The sequence below is a fragment of the Ursus maritimus genome, unplaced genomic scaffold (genome assembly GCF_017311325.1).
Source record: "Ursus maritimus isolate PB19 unplaced genomic scaffold, ASM1731132v1 scaffold_35, whole genome shotgun sequence".
In the NCBI taxonomy this organism is placed as follows: domain Eukaryota; kingdom Metazoa; phylum Chordata; class Mammalia; order Carnivora; family Ursidae; genus Ursus; species Ursus maritimus.
The window spans coordinates 12437086-12452748 of record NW_024426119.1 but is presented as its reverse complement, the minus strand read 5'-3'; the positions used below and the strand labels follow the sequence as shown (position 1 = coordinate 12452748).

Sequence of the window (15663 nt, the reverse complement as noted above, 5' to 3'; positions counted from 1 at the left end):
TTTCTGAGTTAAACCAGGGTTACGACTCTACAAGCCCTTAGCATCCCAGCATTATGCTGATAGTCTAATAGCAGAGATAACTTTTCAAACATCTTAACAAGTAGCCAAGTAGACAGTGAACAAACATGGTATTTTCTTGAAATGAACATGTATTGAGCACCCACTATAAACCAGGCCCTCTTCTAGGCACAGAGATGCAGGTAAGATCCTTGCTCTGATGGAGCTGACCTTCTAGTATTAACGGCATCTCATTGGCAGGTAGTGGAAGAGCACAGGATGCTTTGAGAAGGAGGAATTAAGTCATGGAAAAATTTAAATCCAAGGTTGGGGGAAGAAAACTGATTGAGATGCTTGATGGGAAGCCATTGGGCCCTATGAACAGAGGACTAAGTAGAGGAAAAATTACTTTGTTGCAACCACTTTTTCTCTGTTTTTGATGAGCTTCTTATGTAAACCTGGCATTTGAACTATAAAAATCTGGTTGTTCTTTGTCAGTGAACCAAGGGACAATTTAGGTGGCATTAATTCAATGAGCTTATTACTAATCTCTTACAAGAATCAATAAACATTTACTTTTAACCATCCTCTGAGTGACTTGCTATTACCACCAGTTATTCTGTTAGACTGGTGACTGTTTAAAAGGTGTGAACAAAAACATTTTACCTGCGTAATTAGGAAAGTCTGGGCCCTGCAACTTTTCGGACTTTCTCAAGTTGCCAATTCATCGGTTCTGATTGTGCTTTTTGATTTTAAAGTTTGTTCTCTGCAATAAGTTACAAAGCTGACTCTGATAATACATAATAAGTGTATTATGTATCATTCTCTGTGGTCAATAAAATCAAGTTCATCAGCCCAGACAAGAACATGCCATTGTTCTTACAGGATGTCCAGCCTTATCCGACTTCTATATGATGGTTTCAATTTACAAAATCAACCCACTCTCAGTTCATAGCAACAGCAGTTTCATGCTCTGAAAAACATTTAGAAGTTGTGGTTTCATTTGCTGCCCTAACGAGACTCACTACCCTTTCTTGGGAAGAGGGGTCTATTCCAGTTATTCTGTATTGGGCTGGGAAAAAAATGAGAGGTCTTGCAATAAAAAAAAAATTTTTTAACTACAAAAGTAATGTGTTCCTGACGGAAAAATAAAAAACTAGAACTATGCAGGAAAATCACACACACTTCCACCAATCACTGGAGATCTAGTTAACATCTGTCCAGTGTTTATTCAGTCTTTTCTACCTCTCTCCATCAATCATAGTTTAAGAAAATGAGATCATATGGTACACAGTATTTTGTGATTTGTCTCCTTGCCCCCTTAATAACCATCATATTGTTCCATGTCATCCTACATTTCCTAATGACTGTATATGTAACAAGTATAAAATTGACTTTATTCAGGGCAGAGTAGGCTGGAAAATTTTCCATATTAATTTAATAGAGTGCCAACGCTGTCCCCTTCCTACAGCCGGTCTCAAAAACCCTAAGTGACCTCTGACCACCAATTTCAGTGTCGCATGTGCAACGTGCGGAGAGGGGACAGCCAGCTGCCGGCTCCCACAGACGGCGTCAGGGCAGGACCCCACAGCCCGCCACTGTCCTCTGGTCGGAAACACGCCGCACCGCTCCACGGTGGCCAGTGGTCCGCGGGAGCGCTCTGCGGTCCCAGGGGCCCCATTCCATAGACGCCGTGTCCCCTCCTCCCTCTCTAATCTCCTCATAGCTGAGCCCGAGTTCCGGGGGAGCCGGGTCACTCTTCGCCCCCTTCTCCCCACGACAGCTCGGCCGGCGCGTCGCCTCTCCTCGTAGACCCTCCCAGCACCAGGCCGCCCGGTAGAGACCGGAAGGGGCCCTTGTTGGCCCACCCGGGTGCCGCACGGCGCCGCTGCTGGACTGGAGCCGCGGGGCCGCGTCCCGAGTGATGACGCGCTTTCCCTGCCCTCCCGGCGCTCGCGGGCCGTGCGCTCGCGCTCGCCCTCGGCTCTTGTTCCGCGCCAGCCAGCGGCGGCGGCGGCAGCGGCTGAGGCGGCTGCGGGAGCGAGCGGTCGCCGGCGCGCGGGGGACGCGCCGGCTGCACTCGGGGCAGGCGCTCTACAATGAGACAGTAAATGCATCCCCGGTAAGGCGCACGGCTCACTCGGGTTTTCCTCTTCCTCCAGCTGCATGCACGTTGCATGAATTTCTCGTGTCTTTTCCCTCCCCCTCTACAGAAGGAAAATGTGGGTGGCTTTTTCCTCCCTTTTTGCATCTCGTGAGTGATGCCAGTAGAAAATACCCCGCAAACTCCCAGATTTGCTGTCCTAGGAGGCTTTTTGCAAAAATAAAATAAAATAAATCTAATGCACCTGTCTTGCACATGTATGTTTCACTGCACTCGACCTGGGCGCAGCGGTTTGCAAACAGGCTGGCAGCCGGCGCCTGAGAGAGTGGATTCCTGGCCACGAGCGTGTCCCCTCCGGGGCTCCCGCTGGTTCCGGTAACTGGGTTTTGAAAAGCGGCCCCGCCTGCATGGAGTGTCCCCTCGGCCCCGGCCGGGCCGCGCCAGGAGAGTTGGCGCGGGCGGGTAGCTTCATTCCAGCACTGGCCGCCCCGACTCCAGCGCCACTTTGCAAACAAGTCTCCGGCCGAGGCTCGAGGCACAGACAGCCCGCTGGTGGAGCTCGTCCAGTCCCGGACTCTCAGACCTGCCGATTCTACGACTCCTTGGCAATCTCGGCACCAGCAAAACTGCTGTCTGCTGGGGACCTGGGCAGCGCCCGCCCGAGTGCGAGAGAGCAGGATTTGATTTATGCCGCTGGCCTCACACTGGACCAGCGGAGCCCTTTCCTTCCTCGGCCCGCTGAGCAATTTCCGCTCACTGGGAGCCGGGGGGTTCTGGGGACTGGGCATTTCGATTCCCTGAGGGGACCGAGGAACGACGTTCGAGGGCGCCATATTTTCAGTGGGTCTTGGCTGCGGAGGGAGGGGCGTACAGTTTCTGGGGCCTGGGAGAGCGCGGCGGCCCCGCAGGAGAGGCCGGAGGGTTTTCGCCGGGAGTTTGCGCGCCGAGGCAGGCGCGGAGGCGGCCGCGCAGAGCGCGCACCGAGGCCAGCCCCGCAGGCACGCGGTGCAGCGCGTCGCCAGGCCGGCTGGCCCGGGTGGAGGGCCAGAGGCGCCCTCAGGGCTTCGCGCCGGCTCGTCCCCGCTCCCCGTCCCGCTGAGACGCAGCGTGCGGGCTCCGAGGCGCAGGGAACACGCCCCTCCCCGCCGCCGCGGCTGCCTGGGCGCTCCGCCGGAGCCGTGCGCTTGGCGTCCCCGGCCGGGCGTCTGGTGCAGAGCGTGCTCCCGGCGCCGGGCTTCGCCTGGGCGCTCGGCACGGCGCGGGAGCTCTCTTGCTGCGGGAGAGGAGGCGAGCCGGCTAGTGGTCCGGGCCGAGGCCCGCCGCGGTCGCCCCGGGGCCGAAGAGCGGGCCGAGCTCCCGAGCCTCCTTGGCTGCGGCGGCGACAGCAGCAGCGCGGGCGGCTGCCGTGTCGATTTCGCCGCGATGCCAGCTCTTGGAGGCGAGGTAAGGGGGCTTTCCAGAAGTTGGGGCTCCAGGTGACGCGTGGGAAACTTGAATTTGTGCTGTCCGTGCAGAGTCGAGGTGATAAGGGAAGGGAGTTGTTTCAGAATCCCGTCTCGTGGTGAAAACGAACCTCCGCTTATTTCCAGAAGACAGAAGCGTGAGCTGAGGTGTTTGGCGTTGTCCAAGACACAAGAGGAGGGTAGGGATGACGTCCTGAGAAATGGGCCCCCAAATGTACATACATTACAAGCACGCTGGTGCTCCACGCCACGTACTTTGGCTTTACTAGGACCTGGGTGTGCTGAGTTGTGGCATTCGTCAGGTTGCGCTGCATCCTCCTCCTTCTCCAGAGCCTGGAGTTGGCGACTTCTCAGGGTGGGGCTGTGGGCATTCTTTTCTTTGAAATGCAGTAGATTGTGATCTCTGCTTTGTGAAGGGGAGAGGAAGGGCGTGTTTGCTGACCTACAATCAGCTGAATGCAGGAACATGCCAGCCTTTCTCCTTGGCGTCTTATTGAAACGATGCCATAGTATTGAGGTCATGTCAGCACTTTGGGGCTTCATCATTGGAGAGGCTTCAGGGGATGACAGAAAAGGCAGGGGGTGTGAAGAAGCTTTCATCTGGGATGAGCCCAGATGTCAGGGATTAGGCTGCTCCTTCGCTGGTCCACTTCATTAAGTGCCTCCAGTGTGGATGTCAGCCGTTGCGTTCTAAGATTTATCTTCCGTGATTGCTGATTTGGGGTATCTATGCAAACACTGTGGAGGGTTGGTGGCTGTGACAAGTGGCCTTGAGGGTTACCTGCACGAATGCTATTTCTTTCCTTCTTTCTTTCTTTTTTTTTTTCATTGAGCCCCTGAATTGTGGAAAACACCGGAGCCCAAGATACATTTACCCAAAATTAGCATAACTAATTCAGGAGAGAATCAAATCAGTTGCAGAAAACCATCTATTTTGTAAAGTTCTAGTCTTGGTGGTCCTATCTTGAATCACAGAAACACAGGGTTCTTCAGATTACTGGAAGTCATTTTCTCTGCCTTTGTACCCACTCAGGTTATCAAGGAGATACAAAATAGTTTTAATTAAAGTTCTTTCTGATCTTGTTGTTGTGGTTCTACCTCCAACGGAAAGCAAAAATTTAAAACTATTCTGTTATATGAGTTATGGGGATACTCTTTACAGGCTTAGGCTTAGAGGTGTGTCTTTGAATTCACTTACTGCTGCTAAACCTAGTTGTTTAGGTTTTAAAACCAAACACCGTTTCTTTCCTAGAGTATTTTTACTGGGAGTCAGGCTTTACGAAGAGGGGTGTGTGTGTGTGTGTGTGTGTGTGTGTGTGTGTGTGTGTTGTGTGATGTGATGTGGGGAGATGGAGATTTCTAGTCCAGCTTGTGTGTTTTATACCTCAAAATTATACTGGTTCCCTTCTCTTCCACCCCCTCACTCCCAGCAGATTATTAGTTCCCAAGAGCAGTTAAGGGTGGTTACAGATGGTGAACAATTTTTACCAACTATGCTCAGAAAAATAAAACCTATACATCTAAAAACGTATTTATTCATTTTAGCATTATGCTTTGTAACTACATGTATGTCACATACTGTGTGTGTGTGTGCTAAACGTTCTAAAAATTAAATTTAAAAATTAGAAGTTTTTTAATAAAGCTGAAATAAAAAATTAAAAAAGTTGCAAATCCTTCAGTCTTCGTTCTAAGTTCACTACCTTCATATTTATCACATTTTCTTATGCCTATTTTAGTAAATTGTATAAACTGGGCTTTGTTGCCTCTTGCCTGATTCATATTACAACTTTGTGACTTGATCAAAGTTCCTGCATTTTTGTTGTTGTTGTTGTTAAGAAGATTTATAACTTCAAAGGTTAGAAAATGCCTGTGCATTTTGGAGAGGTGCCTATTTACCCAGCTGTGTGGTGTGTGTGTTGTGGTGTGTGTGCGCATGTCCACACTCTTGGGACAGTGTCAGAACCTTGTGATCTGTGACATTATTGATTCATGTTTTGAGTCATAATGTTTTCTTGAGATTTTGGGTGGTGTTTGGCCAATACAGGAAGTACTAAAAAGAGTTAAATAATTCAAAGTCATTTTTATTGGGTACAAAAACATTTTAAAGACAAGAAGGAAAACTTAATAAGCAGGGCCAGAATTACAGCTTAACATACCCAACTGGTGCTTTTTAATTACAGTACTTTCCCCCAGAACTTCTTAATCCTATTACTTTCATATTTAATAAGGAGACTAGTTAAAACATAAGCCAAACAGAACTATTACAAATAATGGGGATAAATGGTGGGTTTAACCAGATGTTTTGCCTAAAGTTAAAAAGAGTTAAGGAATCTGAACTCTGTCTGAACTCCCCTGAAGGCCCCCTCCACAGGTCCCCTCCTCAATAAGTAGGGGATTTTAAAGGCAAAAATCTTGAGGGGTGGAGACAAAAACCAAAGAGGAAACGAATGCTTAAAGGTAGGCTTCTCCTGTCCATCACCATCCTAACAACCTTTGGCTCGGTGGCAGGTGCCATTTGAGTGACAGCTGGTAGACAAGGCTGGGTACAAAATGCTTTGGTTGTGAGAGCCTTTCTTTATGTGTCACCGAACTATGAATTAAGACTGGGCTCATTTGCCACCCGTTTATCAGTGGATTTCAGAGTCAATGCCAAGAACATGGTTTCGCTTTTTCCCTTAACCAACAATTTAATTTCAGCCAAAGTGGTGCTGTCCAGAATTTGTAGGAAAAGTAATGAATATTTGTATTTCCTTTACTCTTCTAGGTGCAATCTTAACAAAATTCTCCAAGTCTCCTATTCACTTACTCAGCAATTGTTTTGAGGGCTTACCATGTGCTTCATGAAGGGCCATCCCCCTGCCCTAACCTCACATGCTGACTTCCTAGGGGTGATATTCATTTGTACTTAACGTATCTAATAGATGCGGGGGATGAGTGTGATTAAATAGTTTTGAAGGACAACAGAAAGATGAACAAAGGATATGAATAGCGTTCTCAAAAGAAGAGATATAAATGTAAATAATAATGAAAACTTAACAACGTCCACAATGGTCAGGGAAATGCACATTTAAACAGACATTAGATTTTCTGTCCATCCAGTTGACCCACTTTTTAAAAAATTGGTTACATCTTCTGTTAGTTGTGTTGGGGGCAACTTCGTAGACTCTCGGTGGGAGTATGAATTGCTGTAGATTTAGGGAAAGCAATTTCTCTGTAAGTTTGGAACCTGCTACCATATGCCCCAGCAATCCGGTATTTAGAGTCCTGTCTTACAGAAAGGAAAACATCAATTAGTATGTAAGGATCTGTGCGTGAGGATGTTTATGTGTAGGATTATTAAAATAAATGAGAAGCAATATGAAATGTCCATCAGTAGGACTAATAATACCGGTTTATTTTGACTATTTTGCAAGGGATATCCGTGATGTATTAAATGTAAATAAAATCAAGTTACAGAGTATCATATGTAGTATCCTCTATTTCTGATTTGAAAAAGAAACCCTATGGGTATAACCTTGGAGAAAGATGTGGAAGGATGCACAAAACTTGAGATTGTTTAAAATTGGCAGTGGGAAGGGGGGGTGATTAACTTGCTCCATATACACTTGATAGGTTTACTTGCTCAAACACAAAAGCTTTTCTATATGGAAACACTTAAAAAGGGTATTTGGTTCATGAATACGAAACTTGTTTGGGACTATTTTGGAAATAAAAGGTGAGCAATATCACAGCTGCTTTCTCTGATGCCTTCTGCAGCAATCTTTTATCTCTTTGGAAGCTTTGAGTTAATTATCTTCTGACATCCTGAGGTTTCCCAATTTTGAGTCAAAGCCTTCATTGTAAAGGATGGCTTCGGGAAAAGCTGTTTACCTTTATCCCCCGGGAGAGTAGTGAGCATAAGAGATCAAGAAAACTCTTAGCGGGGCGCCTGGGTGGCTCAGTCAGTTAAACGTCTGCCTTGGGCTCTGGTCTTGATCCCGGGATCAGCCCAGAGTCCTTGGGCCCCCTGCTCCGCAGGAACTCTGCTTCTCTTTCCCTCTGGCCCTCCCCACCATTCATGCTCTCTCTCTCGCTCCCTCTCTCTCTCTGATAAATAAATAAATAAATAAATAAATAAATAAATAAATAAAATCTTTAAAAAAAAGCTCTTGGCAAGCACTCTCCTTTTCCTTCACTTTCTCTGATCCCAACTTAGTGAAGGTCTGGCCAATTGCAGAGTGTTCTCAGATAGTAGCAGCATATCCTCAAGCTTGGTTTCCCTACCCGAGGTTCGGAGAGGTTCTGTTCATGGCCATGCTGGCATTTGAACTCAGGTTTCCTTCCACACTATCCCTAGTTTGCTGACTGCTCCACCTGAATCATTTGTTATCTTGCCTCTTAGTGTGATTTTAGAGTTTATGAATTCTTGGCCGTTACCACTAAAATCAAAATTTGAAAAGCAGTGGAAACTCCATTCACGTTTTAAGAATTGATCCCGGGTGCTGGGATCAGCTCAGAGTCCTGGGCCCCCAACAGAGGACCCCATCCTCTGTGACCCTGTGAGTCCTGGTGGGAGACTCAGAATCTCAACCCACAGCAAGCCAGGACTCTGCTGCACACTTCGAAATCATGGTTTAGATACCACCAGTCGTTCCCCAGCTAAAATGCATCAGAATCACCAGTAGGGCTTGTGAAAAGCCAGATTGTTGGGCCAGGGTTTCAGACTCTGTGAGTCCTGGGTGGGGTTCAAGATTTGCATTTATAATAAGTTCCCAGGTGATGCTGTCTTGCTGGTCATGGACCATACTTTGAGAACTGCTGGTTTAGAGACACTAACTCCCTGTTTTGGAGATCTTGTGTGCCGGTCCAGCCAGTGCTCTACCCGGTCATGGATGAGGATTACAATGCCAATCAACACGTTAGCTCCGTTTAACAATTTTACCAAGCAGGGAGAAATCACTGTTTGGGTTATGTTATTTAACTGTTGTCTGCATCTGTTACGTGTTTTGGGATTTAGTGATGGACTGATGGATGTATGTTTATTCCACAGTGAAAGGAGTTCATGACTGTTGTTTTAAATAGTTTGTAATGGGTTCTCATGAAAGAGTGGAGAGGACGGTTAGAGATGGTTTGGTTTTTGGTTTTGGTTTTTCAACATGCATGCATATTCAAGATTTGAAGTCATTGATTTCTTTTAATAACAAGTTGGCTACATGTGAAGGGTATTGTGAAGAAAATGGTGGCCAGATAAGTGTTGCTTGTTGCATTGTAATCTAGTCATGAGTGCATTTTTTTTTTTTTTTGAAGAAATTAAGTGCAGTAGCCGTTAATTTCAACAAGTGTTTATTTAATCTATTGCAGAGAGGACACAGTTCTAACGATGCTTATCAGTGGCACATGCATGCTTGCTGTCCCTGGGGACCCTCATCACTTAGGGTGTAAGTCCTTAGAGGCTCGATGACCCAAAGCTCAAGAAGTTTTCCTGAAAAGCTCCCTCCTCACTGATCCCCTAATTCTAAAATTCTTTAGTGGATAAACATTTGTTCTATTTTTAGCCACTTAATTTTAGTGCTTTGTATTTTCTAATGATTTCACATTAAGCTATAAGCAAAGCAAAATCAGGTAGTGGGGTGTATGAAAAAAAGTGAAATGGGAAGGAAATTTTCATGAAGGAGATCCTGCTTAGCTTGTAGGATGGGTCTCTCTGTAGGGTTCTCCCCCTGGCTATGCATTGGGATAACCTGGGGATTCTGTTGCATTGGTTTGGTGGGCCCTTGGCATTGGTGGAGTAAGTTTCCCAGGTAATTCTGATATGTAGCTAAGGTAGAGGCCTCAATTTACAGCCCTCTGCCTCATGTTGCTCATTTTTTGAAGATTTTGTTCATCTGGACCATAGTCCCTTCTCCCTTCAACTTTTTTTTTTTTTTTTTTTTTTTAACAAACCTTTTCTGGTGGTGGGATTATAGATATTTAAATTTCTTAAAAATACTTTCTGGTATTTTCTAAATTTTCTCTATATTTAGGATATGTTTCTTTTATAATCAGAAAACACTTTATTTATTTATTTATTTTAAGATTTTATTTATTTATGTGACAGAGAGACAGCCAGCGAGAGAGGGAACACGGCAGGGAGTGGGAGAGCAGGCCCCCAGCAGAGGAGCCGGATGTGGGACTCGATCCCGAACGCCGGTATCACGCCCTGAGCAAAGGCAGACGCTTAACAACTGCGCTACCCAGTCGCCCAATCAGAAAACACTTTAATAAAAATCTTACTAGTGGCTGGATTTGGGTTTATCAAATATATATATGAATTTATATTTCTCTGTAATGACCAAATATCAAAACAGTAACGCTCTCCCTATATACAGCAATGAATGCAGTGTGCTTCCCCTTCTGTAACCCTTAGCTGGATTTTGTTTGTTCAGATATTTTGGGATTATAGGTTTGGCTTATTTCACCATTTTATATTACATACCTTAATTTACAGGAAAGTCTTAGAATTGAATTTTGTAAGCATGTTTAAATACATTTTTCTGTGTAATCATGCTTTATTAGTTTTCCTGATAATCAGAATTTTCAACTCTTTATTTTTTTGAGAGACAGAATGAGTGCGCATGAGAACACTCTCGAGCACAGTGGGGAGGGCAGGGGGAGAAGCAGACTCTGGCGAGCAGGGAGCCTGATGTGGGGCTCTGTCCCAGGACCCTGAGCACGTGACCTGAGCCAAAAGCAGATCCTAACCGGCTAAGCTCACCCAGGTGCCCGATAATCAGAATTTATAAAGACGCTTGTATGAGACAGACGAGAGGGTGTGCAAGCGAGGTGAGAGCACATGAACGAGGGGAGGGCAGGCAGAGAGAGAGAGAGGAGAAGCAGACTCCACACTGACCAGGGAGCCTGCAGGGCTTGAGCCCAGGATCTGGGATCATGAGGCTGAACTGAAGGCAGATGTAACCGACCAGCCACCCAGGCACCCCTGATGATCAAATTTTTAAACAGTGAGTGGTGTGGTACCTCAACACTTTGGTGACTTGAAATCTATATAGATTATCCATTCAACTCTTGGCCACCCTTTGTTATCCTTTTCCTTCTCTTCTTCCAGCCATCCCTCCCATGGTTATGTTCTAGATAGAGGGTATTTGGCATTGTCTAGAGATGTTTTTGTGTGTCATAGCTTCAAGGGAGGCAGGAGTGCCACTGGATTTAATAGGAGAGGGACAGGGATGCTGCTTAAACATCTTACAATGCACAGGACAGTCCCCCACAACTAAATTCTCTGGTCCTAGACGTGACAGCCATGCCAGCGTTGGAGAAACCCGGCCGTAGGTCTTGTTTATTTAAGCACCAGTCCATGTCGGGAGAGCTGTTTGATGTGACAACCCAACATGAACACACACACACACAACTGAAACAAGTTTCCCAAATATTATTTAACCCTTACTAGTATAATGTACTCTTAGACTTTTTAACTTGTTCAATTAAAAAATGCTTATCACGACCCAATCAGATTGATTTTACTGCCTCACTAGGCCTTCCTTTGAAAAACACGGTTAGTGGACCTTGCTATTACCACTACTACCTGCACCTTCAGTGTAAATCTTGACAAGTGTTCCAGTGTGTATCCCTCACCTTTTCTCTTTCATCTTACTCCCTTTAGTACCCAGTTCCACCAGCTTCACCTCATGGGCCTCTGACCTGGTGACCCTTCCACATTTCATTGACCATCATCCGCTCTTCTGCTGTGACCTCCCTGCCCCCAGCTCAGGTGCCCGCATACACCTAACTCACTTGACCCTGTCTTCATCTAACTCATGGGAAATCCACCTTCCGCCTGCCCTGCTCCTGCCTGAGGCCAAGAACCCAGCTAGAGAAAACACACAGCTCATCTATATTGCGTATTTTCTCTTTTGGTCATAGTGACCGCAGATCTAAGGGAGCTCTTGGCACTGATTGGGTGCACTGTGTTTCTATCTTGCATCCCACTTTCGGCTGATGACCTGGCTTATCTCAGGGAGAAAAAGAGGCAGTGAGGAATGAGAGTTTCACCATCTTTCCTTCCTGGTAAGTCTGCTAGCCTATCTACAGCAGTAGCCATGTTGCATTGTAGCCGCAGAGCCTTGTGACCACATGTGCACTGGAGCCTGTTCTCTGTTGGCGTGCAGGACTCACTCATGCGTGTATGGCCTTTCCCTTCTGCACTTTGATCCCTTTTTCATACTCTGATGGATAATCCCCCAGAGAGAGAAGCTGTAGTATCCCTCATATTGAGGAAAAAGCCACAACCACAGCGCACTGCTGACCCCATCCCCAGTCAGCTGTTCTTCCATCCCTCTACCCTCCTAATAGTAAATCTTCCCCAAAGAATTGCCATACATCCTCCTGCCCCGTTTCCTCCTGCTCATTCTGTCTTGAATCCCCTCAATTTGGCTTTTGCCCCACCCCCCTTCCCGAGAGCCACACTTCTTCAGGGACCAGTGCTCGATTGGCCAGCTCTTCCCTGTCACCACCTTCTTGCAGCCTCTGAGCAGCAGTTCGCCCGGCTGAGTGCCCTCTGGAGGACACTTTCTTCACCTGGCTTCCATGCCACCGTCCTCATCTGGTTCTCCCTACACCCCTGTTCGCTCCACCTGCAGCCCTCCTGCTGGATCTCCTCATCTGGGCTCCTGTGAAGGTTGGGGGTGCTCTCCCACACTTCATTTCCTTTACCAGTTGGCTCCAGTGTCTCCTCCGCAGAGGGTCTCCTGGCACCCCCTAGCCCCTGCTTTCAAACCTCTTCCTTTTTGTGTCCCTATCATTTTTCGTTCCCTGATATTACAGACATGATTCATTTATTGTACACCCCATGACACTAGGATATAAGCTCTGGGAGAGAAACTATCTGGCACCGTGTCCCCAAGTGTCTAGAACAACGGCTGGCACATAGGAGTTAACAAGAAATTTAACAGTAACTGATAATAAAACTTGCTGATTATGGAGGTTAGCCGTAGATGAGGAAACAGAAATCTTTCCCAGGTTTGAGCCTGGGGACGAGGAGTCTAGAGTGGAAGAAGCAGTGTCTCATGGGGCCAGTATGTTTTGGAGTCAAGTGCCATGCTTTAAGAGGCTCACGGAATGAATGGCTGAAGTCCATGCTTGCCCTAGCATGACTTGTTGAGTATTAGAAGGCACCCGCGAAGGACTGTGTGAACTGCAGACACATGGTTGCCCCTCTCATTTTATCTCAAAGGAGGGGCATTTAAGCAGTCTGCTAGGTAGCTGGTGTCACTGGGTTGAAAGACAGCAAATTCCACTTGTCTGAAGTGTTTATCATTGACCTCGATGTTCACAATTGGGTTATTTGGTTCATCAGTCATCCCCAGAGTCCCACTTGACTCATGGAGAGATGTCTCTAACTTTCTGTCCTGCTGAGTTTGAGCCCCTGCAGAGGATCACACTGCAGATGGGTGAGTGTGCTGGCTCCCTCAGTGCTGCTCTCTCAAGCATCCAGCTTAGAGAGTCCCAGAGCCTCCGTGTGTTTAAATGACAAGCCCTGTCTTCTCTGTTTGCATTGCTGCAACACCACCCATAATTACTTGACACTCGGCTCTAGGACCTAGTTTACGATGTCAGTGAAGATATTTCCTGAAGAGTGTGGCCTGAGGTCATGCATGGCAGATCTTCCCAGAGGAATGTGGATTATTCCTGGGTTGCAGAGGTACATCAAAGGGCACTTTAAGAGGCTTAATTTTCTCCTTGAAGGTCTTTCTATTGGGCTCAGCACCTGTCACTCCTGGGCCCTCCCAGCAGGGCTAAAGGGTAAGGCATCAGCCAAGGGCAGCCTGAAGTGCAAGCACAAAGCAGTTGGGTGTAGTACACCCAAGAAGAAAGAGCACATGTCTTCATGGGAGATCTCAAGAGTGATTCCAGAGGCTAATTGTTTAAATATGGGAGGTCTGAATGGTTCTAGGGCAGCCTCTCCCTTTGACAGGGAAGGAACCTAAGTCCAGAAGGATGAGACTTACTAGGGCCGCTTGGCAAAGCTGCCCTGGAATCCTACTTTCCCGACCACCACCAGGTGCTTTTTCCCTTTCTTGGAATGGATGTCTGGTGGGACCCTGACTTGAACTGATGTGGCTCTAGTTCTCAGCCCTGACTGTGCTTCCAAATCTTAGAGAGGCTCTTAAAAACACTCTTCCTTCGTATAATGCTAAGTGAAGTAAATTAGAAGCAGAGGGAAAACAAATACCATATGATTTCACTCATATGTGGAATTCAAGAAACTGAAAACAGAGAACAAGAAAGAAGCAACCGACAAAAAGCCCACACTCTTAACTCTGGAGAACAGAGGTGGGTGGGGGATGTGTGGAGGCTAGGCTGCGGGGATTAAGAGTACACTTACCGTGATAGGCACGGAGTCATATACAAATTGTTAAATCACTGTGTATCGCACATCTGAAACTATTACAATGCTGTATAGTAATTATCCTGGAATTAAACAAAAATGCTATTCCTAAACCCCATCCGGCTCACTGAGTTGGAATCCCTGAGAGCGAGACCTGGGCACCTGTGGTTTTTAAAAAATGTCGCCCTAGGGAGGCTGCTAGGAGAGGTTGCCCCAGAGGGTGTGTCGGACGTAAAGTCACCCGTAGGCCTTACGCTGCTGGTACCGCTCCGTTCTGGGGGCAGGACCTTTCATCCCCAGCATGGGCTCAGGCTGGTGCTCACGCTCCCACCCCTCTCTGGTTACTGGGTGCAAGACCCTCTGGGGTTCCAGTTTTAATGCACATAAAAGGGCCTTTTACTTCCTTGCAGGGGTATTTTGTGTTTTGTCACTACTTGGGGGAGAAGAAGGTGCGCGTTCAGTTTGAGAAAATCACATCTCCTTGAGGGCCTTTGGGGTCCTCTTGGCTGAATGCCCAGGTGTCTGAGGGCTGAGGTGAGGTCCACCAGCTCTCAGAGCCGGCTTGTGTCAGCCCAGGAGACTATGGGTACCACTCTGACACAAGGGAAAAGGAGCGTGAGTCGGCTGTGCAGGGATGGGTGGGGACAGTTTTATGAGGATGTTAAATCCACTTGCTGGTTCTTGCTGGTAAACTTGCAGATGTTCTGGAGCTCTGGTTTTGTGAGGTTGCTACAGGCTCAGGACTCCGCAAAGCCTGCACTGAGGCCCCTCGTCATCCCCCTCCCCCTCCACAGCTGGCTCTCTCACTAACCTGGTAAGTAGTTCACACGCATGGAGCTTTAGGAATGTACTTGAAGATATTAAAACAAGCCCTGTGGAATCTGAGATCATCAGGGGCGAGTGTCCCCCACAAACGGAACTACAGAAGGGCACTTTCCTCTCAGCGTTGGAAAGCTGACAGATTGTTTAGAGATTTGTTAGGGCTGTTGTAATACAGTACCACAGATCGCGGCTTATATAACAGAAATTTATTGTCTCCGTTCTGCCCAGGAGCTCGGGTCAGAGATCCGGGTGTTAGCAGGGTGGACGGTTTCTTCCGAGGAGCTGAAGGAAGCTCATCTGTGCCAGGCCTTTCTCCTTGGCTCATAGATGGCTGTCTTCTCTTCATGCCTGTCTGTTTCTGGAGTCCATGTTTCTCCTTCTTACAAGGACAGCAGTCATAATGGATGAGGGCCCACCTAATGTCTTCATTTTAACTTGATTACCTCTGTAAAGCCCTGTTTCTAAATAAAGGTCACATTCGGAGGGTCCTGGGGACCATTTTGAGGGACCCGAGTCAGTGCACATCACAGATTGTCAGACTGACCTGTGTCTCAGAATTCGACTCTCCTGACCTGGAATGCTTCTAGCCTGAAGCTACCTTTTTAGACAAGGACCCTCGTTGGCGATTGTTGTGTGGAGTGCTGCACCTGCCAGTTTTTACTCCCTCTGTGTTTGCACTTTGCATTTCACGAAGGCCTTGTACCTATGTTGCCACTGTAACAGCCCTGAGGAAGAATTGGGTGCTGTTTCTGCTTGGAGGAAGCTGAGCTGTTCCAAGTTTTACACAAATACTGGGTAAGTCTGACCCTAAGCTCAAGATTTTCTACTCTATAGCATGGAGTTTCTCCGTAACACCTGTGATTCACAAACCTTGCTATGTATAAGAATCTTCTGGGAAGCTTGCTAAAAATACAGGG

General features: G+C 47.1%; 1 protein-coding gene across 1 annotated transcript in view; it reads right to left on the bottom strand.

The window, feature by feature from the left end:
* Positions 1-1569: 1569 nt before the first annotated feature.
* The window catches only part of LOC121100185 (collagen alpha-1(I) chain-like), a 45163-nt gene continuing 31069 nt past the window's right edge, over positions 1570-15663 (bottom strand). Inside the window, exons 9-10 of the mRNA XM_040620416.1 lie at positions 2380-3532; positions 1570-2091 (exon numbers count right to left, since the gene is read on the bottom strand). Of these exons, the coding sequence (XP_040476350.1) occupies positions 1570-2091; positions 2380-3532 (1675 nt within the window). The remainder of the gene's footprint in view (positions 2092-2379; positions 3533-15663) is intronic.